Genomic DNA, 16,749 nt, shown 5'->3' with positions numbered 1-16,749 from the left:
ATCATAACATTTGAACTACTGAACCGATTTAGATGATCGATATATTAAATTGAAGCCAATAAGCAAAACTCACACTTGCGGGAAGATTGGATTCTAGTAGTGTTGCGACAGCAATCAAAAGGCAACTCACCGTTTTTGTTAGCGATACTTTAATATATGCTTCAAACTAAAATAATAATTTAATTTAGATCTACAGAATTCATGATAAATATCTGTGCTTACAATTCAGTGATTTCTTCTAATCTAACCTTTTCAATTGGCCTGTCCAACTTCCGTTTCGGTTATGCCCTAAATATTTGTATGATACATTAGGAACATCTAACGACAAATTCATTTTCTTACCTTCACAAATCAGTAAGTTGATTTACAAAGTAGAAGATTCAGATTTATAACAAGAATAACTTAAAAACTGTTTCACACAAAAAGCCTTCTGCACGCTAGAGATGATTTTTCCAGAATGTCCAGAATTTTTCCACACGAGCTTGCTGCGATCGTACGCAAACGATTGATCAATGGTAACTAGCTCGATGGTACCGTAACAAGTAGCATAGGTCTAGTTTAGTCACATATGAATATTGATCGAAGACTTAAAACATGTTAAATTTACAAAATTCTCACTTAAAAACGATAATTATGGCATCTCTGATATCGAGATATGTTAAGTAAATACTCCTCAGCTTTCCATAAAAAATATAAAAAAATATAGCGCTCCTATCTTTAACCGAGAAAACTATGAAAAACTAACTCAATCCATAATTACAAAAACAAAATTCAATTTTTTCGCAAAAGTAATATTTTTTTTTAAAAATATATCTCGTAAGCTTCAATTTGATATGTCGATGATATGAATCGGTCCAATAGTTCGAAAGTTATGACTTTTTGTAGTGGGAAAAATGGGGGAAAATTGTTTTTCGAACCATCGATTAGTTTTGCAAAATCATATTTCAAAAACGAAAAAAATAGCATCTCTGATATCGAGATATTTTATGGAAAAGTTCTCAGCTTTCAACCCATATTAAAAATAGGATCCATATTATATGCAAGTTAAATATTTCTCAATTAAAGCTCATTGGCTTAAATTTGATATGTCGATCATCTAAATCGGTTGAGTGGTTCGAAAGTTATAAATTTTTGGAAAAAGTCATTTTGGGAAAAAGTGGAAAAAATGATTTTTGGGATCACCCTAAAATGGAAATGGGCACCCTAATGACAAATTAAAAAAATACGAGTTTAATGTTTTGCGATAAAGAGCAAAATTACCACTTTTGACGAAGAGCTGAGAACCACTATATTAGTTTGGCATGGAATGGCTGTATATATATATATATATATATATATATATATATATATATATATATATATATATATATATATATATATATATATATATATATATATATATATATATATATATATATATATATATACAGAATACAATCTTACGTGCATCGTGATGTACAAAGTATTAATGAATAAGTGAAAATTAACGTTAAAAGACATTTCTATAGATCTGCACACTTTTACAGACTTTTCCACATTTTTAACAGACATTCACATGTTTTTACAGACTTTTTTTAAAAATCATCTGGCAGCTCTTCCTTCCACTTTTTATCGAATATTTCCAAATCGCAGGAGTAAACATTTACGTGACTCTGACTTTGTTTGTTTTTATTACGTTCGGAAAAACGTTATGACAAAGAGAGGGGACATTAAAAATGCGTTGCTCAGTGAAAGGCTGAGAGGGTCTTTCAGAGATGCAATGGTTAATTAAACAATTAACGGAAAAATGTAGTTCGTTCATTTCATAATTTTACTTATTTTTGTCCTTGACAACAATACCTCTTTATAGTGTTGATTATCATAAGAAAAATAACACTCCTGATCGTTAGATCTCTTTTGACATTTCAATTGGATCTTTTTTGACAGCCGTTTTGATTCAGTCCGCACTACCTAGATATGAATGGTCGATAACTCGATTGCAAGGTGGCAGCATTTGAGGTCGATTGTTGACGTTTAATCGACCCTATCTTGGCAGGCAAAACGGAATGTGGGTTCGAATCGATTGACGTTTGCTCGCAATCGAGTAACTTACTCACAACCTTTAAATCTGGCTCAATTCTCGAGTTGTGCAGAAATTTGTATTTCATTTGTATGGCAGCCCCCTCCTAAAGGGGGGTTGAGTGTTAAACCACCATAGAAACATTTATTGCACCATAAAAATAAAACCTTCATATGCCCAATTTGGTTTCATTTGCTTGATTAATTCTTGAGTAATGCAGAAATTTCTGTTTCATTTGTATGACAGCCCCCCTAAGAGAGAGGGGAAACCACCATAAAATCCTTTATTGCACCCTAACACCTTCATATGCCTAATTTTGTTTCATTTGCTTGATTAATTCTCGAGTAATGTAGAAATTTGTGTTTCATTTGTATGACAGTCTCCCCTTAGAAAGGGGGTGGAGTGTCTAACCACCATTGCATCCACCATTATTTATTTCTAACCACCATTCATTGCATCCTAAATTTCCACATGCCAAATTTCGTTTCATTGCTTGATTAATTCTCGAGTAACGCAGAAATTTGTGTTTCATTTATGAACCATAATGACTGATGGAATACATAGTAAAAAAAAGTCTTACCACACAATTCAATTCTGAAGACGCGCAAAAACAATTTATTAGGCCTTTTACAATTTAGTGGTTTGGTTTAAGAATCAATCACCCTCCTCCCCTACAATGTGTAATTTTACAATATAGTCTTTTTTCAATAAATAATATTCAGGTTGATCCTATTATTATATATGCTCGTGAAACATTTATTTGTGTCCAATATTCAGAGCCATAGTATTTGAATAGCAATGCCATTCTATCAAGATTCTTCCTGCCTTAAAACCATCAAAAATACATATTGCATTCAAGACCATGCGTTGTCCTCCTCGTCTTCGTCGTTTTTATCTTCTTCTCCTTTTTCTTCTACATCTTCTTCTAAAACATTTTCATCATTTGTTGATTCTAGCACCTGTTCTACAATTTCTGGTTCCGGTGTTGGAGGCTTAGGTAATATTCTGGGAGCTTGATTCTCAACAACAATGTCATCCATTCTTTTCTTCTTATAATCCATTGTACGCAAGCCAACCTTAAGACGATGTGATACTTCTACCGTTTGAATTTCGTTTTTTGCAATTAACGTATATTTGCCGCTATCTCTTAGTTGAGGATTGTTTATTATCAATTTAGCTGTTGTAATATTCGTTCCCAATTCGTAGTAATGTTGATTGTATATTTCGTACTTGTCCGTGCTATGGTGGATAAATACTCCATCGTATATCCATGTGAATGTCGGAATCGGGTTTCCTCTTACTCTCGTTTCCAGGTGAATATCATTTGATTCTTTGTGATATGTTTCTAAAAATATAAAAATTATTATTGGAATTCAACTTACTGAACGAATACATGTAATAAGATAAGTCTAAAGTGAGTGTATCTAAAATGCGGCCTAAAAATTAAATAGTCTGAGTTAGGTAAGGTAGGTATAGTTGAGAAACTTTCAACAGCAGTGGTGTTTACGTTGAGAGAAAAATAACTAAAGATTGTCCGATACAAGACGTTTGTTCTGTTTAATCCAATTGATTTTTGAAATTTTAGGAGTAACTCATTAGGGTGCTCATACACTGTTTGACCGAAGCCAAATATTTTACTCTTTTTGACAGATAAAATTTGGTCAACGTGTACTGATCAAATATATTCTACACAAAACACGACAAGCAAATATTCAATTATTGGATGCCTAAAATATTTTTTCAGTCTGTTCTTCGAACCTGTCGGTACATGGTTAGGTTTCCTTGAATATTTCAGTTGATTTTTTCCATGTTCGGTGTTTGATATTGTTTACTACTGTTGAAAATTGAAGAGTGGCAAACAAAATAGTGTTTGTACAAATATCAAATCAAACCTTATCTGTCAAAAAATATCAAATATTTGACCTCCGGGCAAACAGTGTACGGCCACCTTTAGATTTGTTTATTATCATATATGTTGATTCTAATTACGAGGGGCGTTCAAAAAATAAGTTTCAGTCCCTCAGAAATCGCGGAAAAATAAATTTAGGACAAAAAACAAGGTTAAATGGACAGTCATATCCATAATCACATCCGATGCATGATGGAAAGTGAAGGGAAGAAGGGATTGAACTCTTTTTTATATTGCTTTCTCTTTTTGTTCTATTTCAGTTACTGGACGCACAAACACTGGAAGAGAGTGAAATTATTCCTCTCGCGAGCGGTAAACCTCTACGCTTTGTATATTATGAATCTGTCCATATCCCCCCCCCCCCCACTACATGTTCATTATACCCGCACCGATAAAAATGTTGTAATTTTCGGTAATTTTCAGTAAAAATCATGGAAAAACACATTTTTATAAAACATTTGGCCAGTTATTTCGAAAACCAGTATATTGAACTGTAAGAAACTGCTCTTAAATTTTTGAAAACATGAGTTTCCAAAGATACAATTGAAGTTTTCCTTAACATGTCCGTCTTACCCCCATCTTCCCTAATCGCCGTAACGTTCGAGGCATTTTTCATAGCGTGGCACGATTTTTTCTATTCCGAGCGCGAAGTGCGTAGTGTCCAACTTTTTGAAGTACTATGTAACTGCGTCACGAATTTCTATCAAATGAATACATATGAGGTGGAGCAGTAAGCAGAGTATATTTGTATTGGTAAACAAAATATGGTGTTGTCATTATTTGCATTCAATATGGAATGTATATGGAAGAGATGAAATAATATTTAAATAACTCACAATTTGATGATGTCATGAGAAAAAAGGCTAATGGAATCTTGTAACTGATTGGATTTGCAAAGCGGATTTTCCCAGGCCCATTAATTTCGGAGTCCGTGTTAGGGAAACATAGCTCAGTGCGAGAAAAAAAAACTTTCATGTTTTGACAAAGCGGATTCCCCTAGAGACACACAGCTAGGTGGGAACAAAAATACCCCCGACTTGCATATATGTTTGCAAAGCGGATCTCCGCGGGCACATCGATTTTTAGGTCTGTGTTGGGGAAACCGTAAATCGGGCCATTCTAAACATGGCAGTTAGGGCGTTTAGATAACGCTTGACATTTTACAGTTATTCAATTGTTCATATTTGAATTGTGATAGACGCGTAGAAATATTTCCTATCAATTGATGCAAACATCTTTCCGATCTGTTAATAAATGTTCGAGTTATAAGCATTCGAAATACGGGAAGTGTTAGCACACAAATCGGTAGGACAAATGTATGGGAAAAAAGGAAGTTCTAGTTTTCATAAATTCAAACCGTTTAGAGATTAGCGAATTGTAATGTATAGCCTATCAAACAAACCTTATAGAATTTCCGATTCGATTGGTTTGCAAATCATGAGAATTCGTTCACAGATAGTTCACAAATAGTTATAAACGTTAACTTCGTTAGTTTTTTTTTTTTTTTTTATTAATCCGTTTATTTTTACAGGCTCAGTTACATAAGTTTAATGGAGCCAAACTCTTAACTATATTTCAACTAGCATATATCAACATGTTGTTTCCTTAATTCTATGGTTAATGAAATAGGAAACCGATTACTCGCGGTCGACTCGAGTTTAGAAGGGTGACACATTTTCATTAGGAAAAGGATGGGATGTAAGGAGATGTGTGTTTACACTCGCACTCACATTCACATTCACATTCTCATTCACACTGACACTTCACACTCAATTCTTAAAACTATCCTTACATGTAATATGTATTTACAATTTAACTTATTCTAATGTTAGTAGGAAGGGAACCGATAGCTCGCGAAGGACGAAAAGGAGGGGAAAAAGGATGTATGAATAATCACACTCGAAGATCGATAGCTTTAAGGAAAACATATATTTGGGACATGTAATCAAGGTCTAACCGAGCCAACACATCTCTCACCGGCACATTGGACTGCTTTCCTCCAGCCCGAAGGGAGTTTTCTAAATTCGATCTGGCGACCAGATACACCTCGCACGACCAAACAATGTGCTCGATGTCGTGATAACCTTGGCCACAAACGCAGAGATTGCTGCTGGCAAGATTGAAACGAAAGAGTAGTGCATCTAACGAACAGTGATTGGACATGAGTCGGGAGAAGGTGCGAATAAAGTCCCGACTCAATTCCAGACTTTTGAACCACGGATTGAGGCTAACCTTAGGGATAATTGAGTGGAGCCACCGGCCCAATTCATCTTCGTTCCATTTGCGTTGCCAGTTAACGATGGTATTTTTACGAACTAAAGAATAAAATTCATTGAAGGCGATTTGACGCTGATAAATTTCGCCTTCAATTGCACCTACCTTTGCTAATGAGTCAGCCCTCTCATTACCCGGAATTGAGCAATGTGAAGGGACCCAGACAAAGGTAATGACATAACAGCGTCTGGATAAAGCACTCAAAATTTCTCGTATTCTCTCAAGGAAGTACGGCGAGTGCTTTTCCGGCCTCACTGAACGGATAGCTTCGACAGAGCTAAGACTATCCGTTACAATGTGATAGTGTTCAACAGGTCGTGAGGCGACGCTGTCCAGCGCCCAGTGTATCGCTGCTAATTCAGCAATATACACTGAGCAAGGATACTGAAGACTGTGTGAGGTGCTAAAAATTTTGTTGAACACTCCAAATCCTGTGGACTCATTCATAGAGGACCCATCAGTAAAGTACATATTATCACAATTGACACGCCCATACTTTGCTTCGAAAATCGTAGGAACGATCCCCGATCGATGATAATCTGGAATTCCATGGATATCCTGCATCATGGACAGATCAAAATGCACAGAGGAATTGATGTAGTCAGGAAAACAAACACGGTTGGGAATATACGAAGAAGGATCAACCTGCATGGAGACGAATTAATGATATGAGCTCATGAATCCAGAATGAAAATTTAGCTCGATCAGCTGCTCAAAATTTCCGATCACCAATGGGTTCATAACCTTACACCGAATGAAGAACCGAAGAGATAATAAATTGAAGCGATCTTTTAGTGGGAGTACGCCTGCCAAAACCTCGAGACTCATGGTATGCGTTGAGGGCATACATCCCAACGCAATACGGAGACAAAGATACTGAATTCGCTCGAGTTTAATGAGGTGTGTTTTGGCAGCTGATTGAAAACAGAAACTGCCATACTCCATCACTGAGAGAATAGTTGTTCGATACAACATTAGAACATCTTCGGGATGGGCTCCCCACCAGGTGCCGGTAATTGTACGGAGAAAGTTTATTCTTTGTTGGCATTTTTTACTCAGATACCTAATATGGGCCCCCCAAGTACATTTGGAGTCGAACCAGACCCCAAGATACTTGAAAGACATAGCATGAGTGATCGGTTTACCCAAAAGTTGAAGGTTTGGTTTTGCTGGTCTATGCTTCCTAGAAAAAACCACCATCTCTGTTTTCTCCGTGGAGAATTCGATCCCTAGCCCAATGGCCCAGGTTGAAAAATTGTTCAAAGTATCTTGTAAGGGTCCTTGCAGTTCGGATTCGTTTGATCCTACGACAGACACCACTCCATCATCTGCAAGTTGTCTTAGGTTGCAATTTTGTGTAAGGCAATTGTCGATGTCGCTTACATAGAAGTTGTACAAAAGGGGGCTTAAACATGAGCCCTGGGGGAGTCCCATGTAGGAGACCCGACTTACTGTCGAATCCCCGTGAGAAAAATTCAAATGTTTTTCACAAAGCAAGTTATATAACATATTATTCAATAGAGGCGGCAGACCCCGAGAGTGTAATTTGTCTGACAGGACCTCTATTGAAACAGAATCAAAGGCCCCCTTTATGTCCAAGAATACTGAAGCCATTTGTTTTTTTTCGGCGTAAGCCAATTGAATTTCTGAAGAAAGCAACGCAAGATAATCATTCGTCCCCTTGCCCCTGCGGAACCCATATTGTGTATCTGAGAGTAGGCCATTCGTTTCAACCCATCGATCAAGGCGAAACAAGATCATTTTCTCCAACAATTTCCGTATACAAGACAGCATTGCTATTTGGCGATACGAATTGAAGTCGGACGCGGGTTTTCCGGGTTTTTGAATAGCTATAACTCGTACTTGTCTCCAATCATCTGGAACAATATTATGCTCCAGAAACCGATTGAATAAGTTCAACAAGCGATGTTTCGCCACATCAGGGAGATTTTTCAGCAAGTTGAACTTAATTCTATCCGATCCCGGAGCAGAATTGTTACATGAAAGGAGAGCAAGAGAGAATTCTACCATCGAAAACTCGGAATCAAGATCGCACCTATCTTGTGGTATATCTCGAACAAATTTTTGCACAGGAGCTGAATCAGGACAAACCTTTCGTGCAAAATTAAAGATCCATCGATGTGAATATTCCTCGCTTTCATTGGATGAAGAGCGATTTCTCATGTTTCGAGCCACTTTCCATAATTTTTTCATTGACGTTTCTCGTGACAAACCTCCCACGAAATTTCGCCAATAAGCACGTTTTTTTCCTTTGATCAAATTTTTGAACTGATTCTCAAGGGCTAAATACGTTTGAAAATTTTCAGGAGTACCACGTTTCCGAAAAGCTTTAAATGCATTCGATTTTTCTACATAAAGCTTGGAACATTGGCTATCCCACCATAGATTGGGAGGCCTTCGGAAAATGGTGGAACCTGAATTGGGTTTCGTTTGAGCGCGAACTGCGCTGTCATAGATCAAACGAGAAAGGAAGTTATACTCCTCCAATGGAGGTAAACCATCTCTGGAATTGATGGCTAGAGTAATCGCGTCCGCATATTTTTTCCAGTCAATGTGTCTTGTGAGGTCATATGCCATGTTTATAGATTCAGAAGAATTCGACCCAATGGTGATGGAAATTTTGATTGGCAAGTGATCACTACCGTTGGGGTCCTGGATTACATCCCACTTGCAATCTAACGATAGTGAATTCGAGCAAAGCGAGAGGTGAAGAGCACTTGGGTTAGCAGGAGGTTTAGGTACACGTGTTGTTTCCCCAGTGTTCAAAACGGTCATATTGAAGCTGTTACAAAGGTCATATATCAACAATGAACGATTGTCGTCGTACTGTTCCCCCCAGGCAGTTACGTGAGAGTTGAAGTCTCCCAAGATCAATCGTGGCTCAGGAAGGAGTGAGCACATGTCAACAAGTTGCTTGCGGCTAACCGCAGCTCTCAGACCAATACAAGCTGACAATACAGAGGTCTTTGCCTCTGATGTTTGCATGACAAGCAACAGCTTCAATCCCTCCATTAGGTGGAAGGTCAATTCGAAAAAATGAGTGGCACTTATTGATCCCCAATAGCACCCCTCCGTATCTGTCATCACGGTCCAAGCGTACAATATTGAAATCATGGAAAGAGAGATCATCTCGCGAAGAAAGCCAAGTTTCGGACAGAGCAAAAACATCACAATTGAACTTATGAATTAAAAATTTGAATGTATCCAATTTAGGGATAAGACTACGACAATTCCACTGTAAAACAGTGATATCTCCGACCTCTCTATTTGAATTAGACATCAAGAGAGATAATCATTGCAAGGAGGGGCCATGTTTGCATCAATTGCTGCAAAATTGTCTTTAATACTGGAAGCATTGAAATGACAATGGTTCTGATGGAGTCGGAAACGTTAAAACACTTGAAGATTTGATCCAAAAGGTCAGACAACTTTATAAATCCCGATTGGGAAGTTGAGCTGGACGGAAAAATAGGGACAGTTGGGGTTTTTGATGTCCCCTCGAGTGCTGGGTCGTTCGAAGGTGAACTATTCCCACGGAAGCCAGGAGGAACCTGATTTTGCTTGTCCGCGTTAAATAGTTATAAACGTTAACTTCGTTTTCTGAGTTGGCACCCTTCCTGAAAGACGTAGTTCTACGTCAAAAAGCGTTTTCATATGGATGTGGGAGGCAATTGAACATAAACACAAAAATCAATGTCACAATGTGAAAAGTAGCTATGGCAGCGCATGCTATCACACACACTACGTTCGCAAATTCTGCCATCTGCTCCACCTTATAATCCTTCTCATGGAGTGTTATCGAATCGTTTACCGCCGAACGCCTGTTTCATCACAGGGAATAAGTGATAGTCGATAGGGGCGAGGTCTAGGGAGTAAGGAGGATGCTCGAACACAGTCCATTTGAATTTTTTCAATTGCTCTTGAGTTACGCAAGCAGAATGGGGCCGCGCGTTATTGTGGATGAGGAACACTCCTTTTCGTCAATAAACCTGGCCTTTTGTTCTCAATCGGTACAAAACATCACAATAGTGATGTAGTTACATCGTACTTCAAAAAGTTGGACGCTGCGCACTTCGCGCTCGGAATAGAAAAACTCGTGCCACGCTATGAAAAATACCTCGAACGTCACGGCCATTATGTAGAAAAATAAAAAATAAAACGTAGATTACGAAAATCACCTTGTTTTTTGTCCAAACTTTATTTTTCCGCGATTTCTGAGGCACTGAAACTTATTTTTTGAACGACCCTCGTAGATGAAGTGATTTTATTGTAAATTTGTTTCGGAAATTTCCCTATTCTGGAAACATGATCTCAATTTCGATATTACAAATTCCAACATACCAAATAAGAACAATTAACGGTTTTATTTAAAATTCAGTGTTTAAATTATTAGGTGTGCCGGTAAGTTTCTTCGGTTTTACACCAGATGGCGTAACTTGATTATTATTCCAGTGAATCAAATCTCCAGACATTCGTTGGAAAGCTACTGTCATTGCGCGTCTTTTTTAGTATATGTCAAAAAGTTGAAGCGTAAACAACATAGTTTTTTGCCACTTCGAATATGTCGAATTTCGTACCAACGTGAGTGTTTTTGTGGGGAGTGATACTTTATACTTCAATATAATGAAAAATGTTGGTGGAAGTTTATGGTGACCATGCTCCAACTGAGCGAACGTGTCAGACGTGGTTTGCACGGTTTCAAAGTAGTAATTTTGACTTAGAAGATGGAGAACGTTCCAAACCGCCAAACAAGTTTGAAGATGAAGAATTGGAGGCTTTTGTGACATGTGCATTCCACATGTCATTTTCATGCTTCTAAATTTTACATCTACAGCAAAGCACACCAGTGGGCATTGAACCTTCAGTTCAATTGCCTGCGCAAAAATTGTCAGCGTTTACAGCGACGAACGAAAATGCACCAGTGGGCATTGAACCTTCAGTTCAATTGCCTGCACAAAAATTGTCAGCGTTTACAGCGACGAACGAAAGTGTCGCATTTCATCTTTACTGAACCTCGCTGTTACCATGTGTACAGGTAAACTTCGATATAACGTACATTTCACTTTCAAAATTGTACGTTGTATCGAATTGTACGTTATATCGAAGCATAATAAAGTACTCACAAACGTAGTCTATAATACATTATTGTGTTGCTGTTTTAGTAAAGTTAATGAATAACTTCAATCAGAAGACGTAGCCAGCCTTTCTCATGATGTTTTCCTTCGTACTGTTGATTAAAGCTCGATTCATTTAGAATCCGGAATCTCAAAACCAGCTGTATTTCGGGATTAATTGAAGGTACAAAACTTGTTTTAGCATCACAATACAGGTAATTCATTGTTCTATCAGAAAAAACAGGAAGTGGGTTATATCTATGGTATAACCGCAAGGGTGACGTAGGACTATCGTTGATTTAGAGATCATTTGTTTGAAGTTGAATCTAAATCCATCCTGAATGAATGAATAAATAAATATTTGGGTGACTTCAAAAACGAGAGTGTTACGTTGGAGACTCAAGGTTTTATGCATCCAATATTGGATACAAAAAACCTTGTTCTGAAGAATAATCTTCAGAAGCTTTCCTGCTAACTGCACTTGATTGACAAATCACAAAACCAAATGTATGTGGTCGCAGTATTATATGGATAGAAAACATTAAAATAAACTCGCTTGAATGTAATTTTCAATTCCAAGGGGAACTGGCAGATTATTTTTCAGCAACGATCATTTTTTTCCAGGTTTCCTCTCGATAACCAGCAAACGAAAAGAGTTGCGCGCGTGTATGTGTGTGTGTGGCGGCTGCTTCTATGTCTTCCCGAGGAACCGTATTTCGATGCTGATACTCAGTTAAAACAAACTGATTGCATTTCAGGTCAGGTCAGGCCAGGTAATGAATCCCTCGATCCCTCGCCGTTCAGCTAGTTCAGTAACGATGTTGTCTTGTCGATGTCCTCAGGCGTCGTGCACAAATTACGTAACGCTAAAAATCCGAATTTTGAACCACCTCTCCCCCCCTTTCGTAACGCAATTTCCTATCTCTAATAAACAGAAAGTAACGCAACATCTACCCCCTCCCCCCTTATCGCGTTACGTAATTTGTGCACGACGCCTCACGAAAAATGAATCGGTTTCACCACCAGAATATCATTTCAGTATGCTTTTCGTGCGTGATTGAATCGAGAGAAGGTGTGGTTTACGATGGCAATTTGGAAGGCAAACTAGAGGAGAATGAACTCTCTGAGTATGAAAATTTCGGCGACTGAGCAATAATCGATTGAAAATTATATAATTTTCGCGATACGAAACATTTTCCGTTTTTCATGTTATGCATCCAATATTGGATACGAAAATATCCTACTGATGGGAAAGAATAATCTTCAGAAGCTTTCCAGCTAATTACACTTGATTGAAAAATTACGAAATCAAATGTATTTGGTCGCTGTGTTCGCCATATAATTAGAAAACATTAAAATAAACTCTTTCGCATGGATGTATTCTTCAATTCCCAGGGAACTGGCAGATTATTTTTCAGCAACGATTAGATCTTTTCGGAATTTTCTCGATGCTGTATGGCATCCAAACGAAAATTCTCGTTTCAGTTTGGCCTGGAAAAAACTTTTCTAAACTCTAATCCATCAAATTTGGAGCCCTGAAAAGGGCCGATGATTATATGCTAAGCTAATATAGCACCCTCTCCTTGGATTCGATGGGCCAGCTGAATGTCCTTGGGCATGATGTGACGCGTTTTGCGTGGATGTGACGCACACAAATTTGTATCTTCGAATAAGCCTCCTGCAGCGTCATAACCGCGGAACTTTGGAAGCGCAAGTCGGTTTTGAAGTCCTGAGCAATTCCACGATTCAAAAGCTGCAAAGGTAGCTTGCGGATCAGCAATTCGGTCGACTTCCGATAGCGATGAATTTCACGCAAAGTTCCCGGCCGATAGCGATGTGGCTTCTTCACCTATCCTGCGGCTGGTGCGCTTATCCGAGCTGCTTTCGTTTGCCTTACCACTGAAAGACTAACTATCTATCTGCTTGGTCCCAAACAAACGAGTCGTCACGGTGCGAGAGTAGAGTAAGAAATGAACGAAAGCAAAGGAAGCGTCATTTTATAAACCATAAAAGTATAGAATCTAAACCCCACCCTTATTATACTCGTTGCTTACCCTGAGAGAGACACGAATAACATCGAAGTAAGTATACAGTAATGTATTTGAATCCGGACACTTTGCGTTACATTTAATACCATACCGCAGCCACAACATTTTCTGCATGTTGAATTAATGCGATTGATAAGTAACTATCAAGAAACTATCAGTAACTATATTAGCAACTATTAATCGCATAAATTCAACATGAAAAAAATGTTATGGCTGTGGTATGATATTGAATGTAATGCAAAGTGTCCGGATTCAAAAGCATTACTGTAAAAAAGAGTTAACTCGAAAATTCGTCGCTATCAGATATCGACCGAATTGCTGATCCGCAAGCTACCTTTGCAGCATTTGGTTCGTGGAATTGCTCAGGACTTCAAAACCGACTTGCGCTTCCAAAGTTCCGCGGTTATGACGCTGCAGGAGGCTTATTCGAAGATACCAATTTGTGTGCTATCCATGCAAAACGCGTCACATCATGCCCAAGGACATCCAGCTGGCCCATCGTATCCGAGGAGAGCGTGCTATATTAGCTTAGCATATAATCAACGGCCCTTTTCAGGGCTCCAAATTTGATGGATTAGAGTACAGAAAAGTTTTTTACAGGCCGAACTGAAAGGAGCATTTAGCGAAAATCGTGGTTTCGATAATAATTCGTTACCGATAGGTGCCATGGATATGGATTTCCTTATGAAGAATATGAAATACATGACATGATGTAGTGAATATATCCGAGGAAATCACTTTGGTGATACTGCATTATAAAATTATTTGTGTACGAATGCCGCAATCGATAGTCGACTCTAATTTGCGCTGGGTAATTTCCTCGGAGGACTCGATTCCTCCTGTGAGCATTAATAATCTCTTTCTGGCAAAACGATGTGGTATGAATCACATTATTTGAATGATAGAATGAAGAAGTTTTCTGCCAATTTCCTTCAACCTCCAGACGTATCTTTCTCCCGTTTGTCGTTTTCGCGTTCGCTAATCCTCTCTCACAACACCCATTTCTAGTTTGAGAAATTGTTGAGTAAACATTGTTTGCCAGTGCGCGTAGAGCGGGAATTCCTAAAGATTCATTGCACCTCTAATAAATTGCCGAAAGACGTGGTCTTACGTTGATCGCACTTGATTGAAAAAATCCAAAACGAAATGTATTTGGTCGAAGCATTATATGAGTAGAAAGCAAATAATCGCTCGAAAATGACTTGATTTTCGCGATGTGAAACATTTTCCGTTTTTCATGTTATGCATCCAATATTGAATACGAAAATTTTCACTGATGGGGAAAAAAATATTCAGAAGCTTTCCTGTTAATTGCGATTGATTGAAAAATAACAAAACCAAATGTATTTGGTTGCAGTGTTATATGAATAGAAAACATTAAAATAAACTATTTCGCATGAATGTATTTTTCAATTCCCAGGGGAACTGGCAGATTATTTTTCAGCAACGATGATAGCAACGAGAATTCCGCGCGTGTGTGTGTGTGTGTGTGTATGTGTGGCGGCTGCTCCGATGTTTCAAGCGGAACCGTGGCATCACTCTCCTCCTGATGGCCTTTTGGCATTAGGTGCACAAACAAGCTCTTGGTGACACCGTTCATCAGCGCATTCATGATAAACGAAATTAGCTTAACAACAACAGCGACAACATGCTCCAATCGCTGTTCAATCATAACTGAGTGGGTTTACGAGCGGCGCTCGCTTATATACCGATTTTTGATTTCAATAGCCTGTTTTGAAAGCAATTTTAAGCAATTTTTAAAGTAACAAGTATATGACGCGTAGACATTTTATCTTTCAAATGAAGTGTTTATCATACCATTTCGTTCAGTTGTTTAAGAGCTATTAACGCTCAAAATCTCGGTCTCCAGCGTAACGCTTCCGTTCTCGAAACTTTGGTTTTACACCCCGGTATAGAAATGAAAGACGTAGTCCTACGTCAAAAAATATTGAAAAAAAATTTCCTTTACACTTTGCAAATGTGTACGTTATATCGAGGTAAAATGTACGTTATATCGAGTGACGTTATATCGAGGGTACGTTATAACGAGGGTACGTTATAACGAGGGTACGTTATATCGAAGTTTCCCTGTACAGTCATGGTTTTTTCGAGGTTTCTATCTTTGTCTCTTTCGCATGCACATCGATCCCGATTGGTGATCGTGTACATAGCATTTACATAAATCGGTGCTTCAGGCGTCTCAATCGGGACTCTTGTAAAAATTTCCAGAAACAATAAAGGCATTCCAGTTTAACCGAGCAACGAACGTAGTCGTGATTCGCTATAAGATATCACAGCACTAAAACCGTAGTCGACGTGATTTGTTTCACTTTACTCGATCGAGATCCATCACATACGCAACAAGAACTTACAGGTATACTTGGAGTAGCTAGCGAACTATATCCGATCGTTTAAAAGCAATGGGAATGATCCGAAATGATCCAAGCTTCAGGGGCAATCTTCAGACAGTTCCGGCTTGTAAGCAGAAGGTAGCGCATCCTTCAACAAGAGTGATGATATGTCGACTAGATCGCCTTTAATCCGTAAATTATCCGATTATGATAGAATAATTACCCAGGATAAGATCATGCTAGCAACAAGGAACATTGGCAGGCTGCTCCATTTTGGCTAATGCAGCCTATATTGAGCATCGCAACAACGTGGCTAGAAGATATCATACCTAACTAATAGCACTAGCATGCGTCTAAACTCGAAAATAAATCCTTTTGAACTGCACAGATATTGTATTTGTTCTATTCGACCTCTCGAACCATTACAACCGACAAATCGGACTACAAGAACATCGGACCACCACTGATGCCGATATAGGTGACAAACCAACATACGTTGGTATTCCACTATAACAAGAATTAGAAGAGACGGCCGCAAAATCTGAAAGACGTGCAACTCAAGATCTTGTTGGGATAAAGGGAGGTACAAGGATTGACACAGTCGTTCTCTTTGGAATGTGAAATGTGTAGGAATGAGCAACACGTCTACCTTCTCATTCTTATCTTGATGCATATCATCACCATAGTTTTCCCAGTGGACGATTGCCAACCCCGCAGAACCAAAAACAAAGCGCACAGAAGTAGCGCAGTGAACTTTATTCTTTCTCTTCCATTCAGTACGTTGTACAGTGAACACGTATAATTAAAAACTCTCGTTAAAACTAATATAGCACGTGTAATTTATTAGCGTCAAATTCTTTTTCCGTCTAGTTGGTGGAGTCCGCTTCGCGCATAGTGGTTCTGCCCACAGGTTATGGGCCCAGTAGACGAATAGTTCGGAAAATATTGAGTTTTAGTTTTGTTTAATTCGGCG

General features: G+C 38.4%; 1 protein-coding gene across 1 annotated transcript in view; it reads right to left on the bottom strand.

The window, feature by feature from the left end:
- Window positions 1-2,430: 2,430 nt before the first annotated feature.
- The window catches only part of LOC129773788 (muscle M-line assembly protein unc-89-like), a 194,462-nt gene continuing 180,143 nt past the window's right edge, over window positions 2,431-16,749 (bottom strand). The window contains exon 5 of the mRNA XM_055777437.1: window positions 2,431-3,404. Coding sequence (XP_055633412.1) covers window positions 2,914-3,404 — 491 coding nt within the window. The 3' untranslated portion in view covers window positions 2,431-2,913. The remainder of the gene's footprint in view (window positions 3,405-16,749) is intronic.

Source organism: Toxorhynchites rutilus, chromosome 3 (assembly GCF_029784135.1).
Source record: "Toxorhynchites rutilus septentrionalis strain SRP chromosome 3, ASM2978413v1, whole genome shotgun sequence".
Lineage (NCBI taxonomy): Eukaryota > Metazoa > Arthropoda > Insecta > Diptera > Culicidae > Toxorhynchites > Toxorhynchites rutilus.
This window is presented reverse-complemented; position numbering and strand designations above follow the sequence as displayed.